This window comes from Branchiostoma belcheri, unplaced genomic scaffold (assembly GCF_001625305.1).
Source record: "Branchiostoma belcheri isolate BF01 breed outbred unplaced genomic scaffold, Haploidv18h27 scaffold1, whole genome shotgun sequence".
Lineage (NCBI taxonomy): Eukaryota > Metazoa > Chordata > Leptocardii > Amphioxiformes > Branchiostomatidae > Branchiostoma > Branchiostoma belcheri.
In genome coordinates this window covers 10431368-10438751 of record NW_017802379.1, presented here as the reverse complement: position 1 = coordinate 10438751, position 7384 = coordinate 10431368, and the positions used below count along the sequence as shown (strand labels likewise).

The 7384-nt window shown below is 40.5% G+C and overlaps 1 protein-coding gene across 1 annotated transcript; it reads left to right on the top strand.

The window, feature by feature from the left end:
• Nucleotides 1-246: 246 nt before the first annotated feature.
• LOC109473101 (decorin-like) lies at nucleotides 247-4781 on the top strand. Its single transcript, XM_019773037.1, has 3 exons — nucleotides 247-641; nucleotides 786-1176; nucleotides 4536-4781. Exons 1-3 carry the CDS (start codon nucleotides 247-249, stop codon nucleotides 4779-4781), a joined length of 1032 nt encoding a protein of 343 aa, XP_019628596.1.
• Nucleotides 4782-7384: the final 2603 nt, after the last annotated feature.

Here is a 7384-nt window from a genome sequence, read left to right as displayed (position 1 = left end):
CAAGATGAAGACTAGAGAAATATCATCGGAATGATTATAAATTCATAATACTGTATGTAAAAACGTGCATTGCGGCTTCAACAGACGTAAATTCTAATACTTTCCAAAACGTTTTAGGGTCATAAACTGCCGACAACTTAAGAATATTACGCCTTCTCTCTAGGTACGAGGTGATTGGACAACATGGGGAAATGCCTACATCACGTGCTTCTGATTTTTCTTCTCGTCATCATGAAGGAGACTGCCATGCCAGAATCCAGCTGCAGCTGTTCATCGTCCTCGTCCTGCAGATGCAGCAACCTGGGCCTCTCCAGCATTCCTCAGAACCTACCACCGTCAATCACTTCCTTGGATTTGAGACATAATCAGATTAAAACATTAAGGCAGTCAGAACTGCTAAGGTACAGGAACTTGGTAGAGTTGGATTTTGAGAAAAATAGAATTGGCATTGTAAACTGTTTACCAAATCTACCCCGGCTGGAAACTTTGCACCTGCAGCACAACATGATAACTAACATTCGGTATGGCGCGTTCGCAAATCTTCCCCGGCTACGACTATTGAACCTATACCACAACCAAATCACTAACATTCAGCTTGGCATATTTTCAAATCTGCCTCGACTCAAGGTTTTGAAACTTGAGTCAAACCCGATTCAAACTATTCATCCTGATGCATTCTCATACCTAGCCAGATTAGATTTTTTGCTCCTGTCCAAAAACAAAATAACGGCTGTTCAGCCTGGTACATTCTCGGATTTGCCTGACCTCCATACCCTGCAACTAAGAAGCACCAAGATAATTGATATTCCTCCTGGTACAATATCAGGTGTACCCCAGCTAAAATATTTGTACCTCAACAACAACCAGATCACTAAGATTCAATCTGGTACATATTTAAATCTACCCAGGCTTGAAGTGTTGCGCTTGAACTCCAACAATATTACAAAAATTATGTCAGGTGCATTCCGAAATCTACCCAAATTGAGATTCTTGCAACTTACATACAACCAATTAACTGCAATTCAGTCCGATTTATTCTCAAATCTACCATCGCTCAAAGTATTGTACCTGAGCTCAAACCAGTTGACTGTCCTTCCCCCGTCATCTTATTTCACATTTTCATCAATATCTAGAATAGGACTTAGCAATAACCCCTGGAAATGCGACTGTAGCATGGTTCACTTCAGACTAAAAATGACTGGCTCTGCTTCATTTGAAAATCAGATAGTATGTGCCAAGCCTTTCGACTTTTCTGGATATAAGCTTAAAGATATCAATCCTATAGACCTGATATGTGATGGTACAACCACAGCCTCATTCACTACAGTACCTACGTTGTCTAATGAGGCAACCACAGTCTCATTCACTACAGTACCTACGTTGTCTAATGAGGCAACCACAGTCTCATTCACTACAGTACCTACGTTGTCTAATGAGGCAACAACAGTCTCATTCACCACACTACCTACATCAACGTCATCTTTATTTGACAATACTTCAATATTGCGTCAGATAGGGCCCGTTTTCGATTGCCAATTTACATTGTCTGCAGACTCAACGTCCTCCTTGTTTGTCTTCACAAAAGGCAATCATGAACCAGAAACAATACCTGCTGGTTCCACAGTTTCTCCTTTGTCCACTGAATCTAAGTCAAAAACATCGGAAAGCAATTTTTCCTATGAACCAGATCCTAGCTTCTCCCTATCCCTATATATTGTCATTGGCACTGGCTCAGTAGCTGCCATCGTTGCCTTTATTATTACAATGTGGTGGAAGAGGAGAACCAATACCCCTTGTTCAGACCCAAATCCCAACACAAACACAGAGGTTACTGTTGATTCCGGAGCTCATTATCAAACAGAGCAGCGTCAACAGTTTCTTCAGCAAAAAGTTATGAAACCAACACCAAAGAATCTAACAGCTGAACGTCCAGGAGCAGCCAACAGTAACATGCGTTGCAAAGATCAAAATGTTGTTTTGAGCAATGAAAATGCCACAGGTACTGTAATGACTGTTGTTAATGATCAAACAGAACAGGATCATTCTTATGCTGTACCCACATCTTTGGATAATAATGAGGCAACCGAGGATGTTACAAACCTATCATATAACACGAAGTCGAGTGCTTCACAGCTGAAAGATACTTACGTAGATGTTGCACAAATGTCAGAGAACCTAGAGCGGCCAGGTGCATATAACACAAGGCCAAGTGCTTCACAGCTAAACGGTCTTTACGTAGATTCAGAACAAATTTCAGGAGACCCAAAACAAGGTACAAATCCAGGGCAATCTTCCGTAAGGAAGAACTCCCGGTCTCCAAAAGGAATCGATGGAAATGCATTATACATGACAAGGCCAGATGTGTCAAAGCCGAATTCCCTGTACGAAGATGTTAAACTACATCCGTGATTAAAGAAACGAAGACTTAGAATTTGCTGGTCCTAGAAAAACATAATAAAACGCATACATGGACCACCCTAGCTTGAAGAAGTAAACATAATGCTGCCCAAAATCTGCTACAGGTGAGGTAGTGGCATTGTTGGCCTAGATTGGAAGACAGTAGATTACCATTAAAACAAGTAGTTCCTCATATACTATTATGATGAAAATTGAAAAGCCACCCTAAAGACTGACCAATCCCTATGAAAGCTTAGTCATGCATGTCCCTTATTTTAATTATCAAATTACATCCCCCCCCTTCGTCTCTTTTTTCTCTCTTTCTCATATACACAATGTATACGAAGATCCATTAACCAAGATATGTCATAATTGTATATTTGTATTCACCTTTTTATTATAATTTATCTGTTCATATTACATGTACCTTATCATAATGTTACGGAGAGTATTACAGTATATCTGTAGAATTTAAAGTCACGTTATAAGTAAATAGTAAATAATAGTCTTTGTCAATATATGGACGTTGCAGAACCAATTCTGTTTTATAACAATGCTATGTATATATTTTACCATAACTATGGTCTTTTATTGTATTTCAATCATAGCATAGCTGTTAAAATTATATCCTCAGTCTTAATCTATTTGCATTTCTAATGATAATGTAAGTGGCATTGTCGCACTGTTAGATATTAGTGGTATGATGACGTCCATTTTTTTGTTTAGAAGAATGAATATGTGTATCTTGCCTGGTAACCGTAATTTTGAATTAGTCGTGTTAAGTTTGCAAGAAAAGACAGCATGAAGTACACTTAGAATACTTCAAGCAAATGTGGATGCGTTCTGATATATGACATCAACACACAATTGAATGTAATGGTTTTTAAATAGCATATCGTCTTCAGTGTCGTGCAGTTTACAATTAAGCTTACAGTTACATACCTTAAAAGATCTTCAGGAGTCCGATTTTGTGTTTCAATGTGCAGGTTATGGTCACTAATTTGTAGTTTTGACTCGGCTTTTTTCGGTATGCCTGTAGGGATTTTTCTTTAACTTTGATAATTTTTTATCTTGGTGCCTTGATTGTTTCCTCGACCGTTGGAGTGTATTTCTAAATGGGAGTTTTGTAGTCTTTGCTTTAATCCTAATGGCTAAGAAAATATAGTCAGAGCGTTGTTTTTCATGTTTTGGCTGTGGCTTGACTCATGGCGACCAAGCCAGCGCGAAAAAGCTAGTTATTATCATTATATAATATTATATAAGTAATTATATTACCATTATTATCATATAATAATAATATGATCATATGATAATAATAATACAATCATTATCATATAATAATCCAATCGTCATCATCATATAAGTAATCTGATACCCACAGCAATGGGCCTTACATACTGTTTCTCAGTAATTATATTGTATGATTGTCTCAACTTTCTGTAATGTACTGAAATCTTGAAGCAAAATAAAGACAGGTTTTGTTGAACGAATGTCGTTAGTTTTGTTGTATTCGTTGCCCTAAAATTGGTGGAAGTACAGTCATCTGCTGTAACGCTAGTTGACATGTTTTAGGCCATGTTGATTTGATTATATAGATGGCATCCACGCGCGCATGAATTTTAGGCCGTTTCCAAAGAAAAAAGTTTTCGACCACATTATTCGTCATACCACTCTGTGTCATTTGTTCAACCTTCATAACCATAATTCCATAATGAAAGCAACTTTTTTTGCCAAACCTTTTTTATTCGCACGCGCGCATGTCAGTTTTGGGGTTACCAGAGGATGTGATCCATATAATCAAATCAACATCGCCTTACCTACTGTACCTACATGTACGATCCTTTAACTTTTATTCACTATAACTTATGCCTAAAGCCACGTACATACAGAAAGGTTTAAAAAATCTAAAAGTATCCTATTTTGATCACTTCGGTTTGGTAGCAACCCGAAGTGATCAATGGGTTGATCAATTGATGGCTCATCCATTAAATAAATTAATGAACGTTTTCAGTTTTTAATTCCAAGAATAGAATTCCAAGTGTTTGCACCTTGCATAAACCTGCTGATGCAAACTGAGCAGTTAGATGCTGATGGCGTTGGGAATCTAGTTAGATGCTGATGGCGTTGGGAATCTCTAGTTAGATGCTGATGGCGTCGGGAGTCTCCAGTTAGAAAATGATGGCGTTGGGAATCTCCAGTTAGATGCTGATGGCGTTGGGAAGCTTCAGTTAGATCCTGATGGCGTTGGGAATCTCCAGTTAGATGCTGATGGCGTTAGGAAGCTCCAGTTAGATGCTGATGGCGTTGGGAGTCTCATGACTGTCCAGCTAGTCGTACGAATGAGAACGCTGAGTGGAGTTCTTGTGCACGATATCCAGTCTTGATCAAGTCTTGGTTGAATCTTTTCGGGCGAAATAAAATTACTTCTAAAATTTTTAGAATCATAATATTTCAAATGATCTGCCAATCAATATTACTTGATTTAGTGCCAATATACTTACAGTAATATGCATATGGCAAAAAGTGGCAGTGACCATGGATGTTAATGCATACATGCACTAGTAAACTATATTACGACTTTGTGTAGAAGATTTCTTTACTCGTTCTAAAACATACATAGACAAAATTAAAGATATATCGTAATTCCGTGCTAGATGACATTATATGCTTGAACAATTTATCTTTTGAATGTTAAAGGCAGGCAGTACGATTGCATGGCGGCAAAACAAAAAAAAATATTCTGGATTAGTAAATCTGTATGATGTTGACATTAATTGCCATTTCTTGTATTTTATGATAGTACATTTCGTCATTATCCCATCCCTTATTCGTTTCAAATAGCCCGATAACAAGTCATGTGAGGATAGGAACAAGCAATACAAAACAAGCAATCGTTTTCCGTCAGCAACATTTTTTCCTCACAGATACCTATGGGATAGGGTTTAGTCAACATACTAGATGAAATGAAGGGCCAGAAAATCGACCTTTCTAGTGGCTAAAGTTTAGCTGTCTGCTAAGCCTACTCTATTCGCTAGGCGGCACTGCGAATCGGACCCACTCCCACGAACACTGCACAAAATCCATTCTTTACACACACATTAAAACATACATAGATAGAAGAAGAAGAAGAACTTTATTGCGCAACAGATGTAGCGGGTACAACGTACGGCAAAATATACATACATAGTTTGTGGTATGCTTTAAGGTGTGCGGGGTCCGATAAAATAAACTTCCAGTTCGTAGTTCGTTTCTTGTACGATAGAGTCCCATGTGTTTTCTGTTGTATTGTAGGATTCCTTTTATGCATCATATAAACAGAACACGTCGTTTTAAAGAGTAGAGTAGATCTTTCGTCTCGGTAGGAAGTTCTCTTCCACTGTGAGCCGCTCCTTGTACTGCGTAGACATGGTCATCTTGTGGGGGTTGTCCAGTGCCCGGGGGCTGTACACTAGTACTACTGGGTGGCTTTTCATGTGTTTGTCCAGTCTATTTTCAAAACTGTTCACACTTGGGGCTGTGACCACCTCCTCGGGTAGACTATCCCCCACCATGTTACGACCCTGTTGCTGTAGAAGAAAGTTACCTTCCTAAACATCACGCGTACTAATCCGTGTCGTCCTTGGCTTCCTCTAGTTCCTCTTCCAGCTCCTCCAGCTCCTCCTCAAGTAGACCCAAGGCGGCATCTTCCTCCACTTCATTCGCCTTCTCCTCCATATCAGCTGCAGCCTCCTGGAGAGTAGCCACTACTTTTGGGTATTACATGTAGATTACGAAAAATAACCCCGTAATCCATGAACGGGTAAACCGGTGAAGTCACATTGCGTTCAGGCTTATCATGAAGTCAGAAAGCCTTGAAGCCGGTTTGGAACCGAATGGATCACAACGTGACTTCAGACGGGGCCACATGAGTCCTACTTCTGTGGATTCCGTCTTCAATGCGTTTTCGCGAGGTTAATGTGAAAAGAAGGTATGTCCCCTTACAAGTGGTGAGATCGTCCAACATGTTAAATACATGTCAATTCACAAATACGTCATGCAAAAGGTTGTGTGTACCGGTTGTTCCAGGTTTCGACCTCTACCTTTTCGCCCTGGGATAATCACACAAAGTTTTCATCTCTTTTTATAGTATTTGTACACGTATGGATAGAAGAGGAAAAAACCTGTCGCTTTGAAATTATTTATGTATGGTCTGTTAGTGTTTTATGATCGCTGAAGTGGTTGCAGATATATTTCGGGACGATAGACGATAGCGGTTTTTTGGGAAGTCACGTCTGTTACGTTTTTCTGAAAACGTGGGGAAGGAGTGGCGTCGACGCACGTCACTCGCACGGTTGCGCAAGGTGTAAGGGTGTGGTCTGCACGCCGCGTCTGGCCGTGAGCGGTTGCGTGCATCGTTCATTGCGCAAGTGGTGAGTTGTACGTGCTTACAACGTACGATTTCTGTGCGATTGCCAAGTTACCGTGTGGAGGCCGTACTCACACGTGCTGCTTACGCACGGTACGTACTGGCACGTACGGGGCACGGGCGTCGCCCGTACTGGCTCGTACGGGGGGGGGGGGGTGAATCCGCAGCCCGCACGAAAAGTTTTACATGCACTTAACGAGATACGGCGTGTCAGCGTGTTCCTAAATTTATTGGATTTCGTTCCGTGGCGGTACTCATAACTTACGGATCCGCAAAATTGGTCACGTTTTTGCTCGTAGACAGCACGAAATTGTACGCACGGCTTGTTGTGACCGAGGCTTAACCCTGTAATAATCCCTTAACAGGTGGGTCGTGTGGTGTGCTCGACTCGGAACCAATAGGTCCCGGGTTCGAGTCCTGACATGTCACCGATCTTGTGCCCTTGTGAAAAGCACTTTACACGACTTTCCTCACTCCACTCATCAGGTCGAAATGAGTATTGCATTGTCCCCTGTGTTTGTGGCGGCATTAATATAAGTTGAAAAAACCTTGAGTGTGCCGTCACCACGTCTTGTGATTATA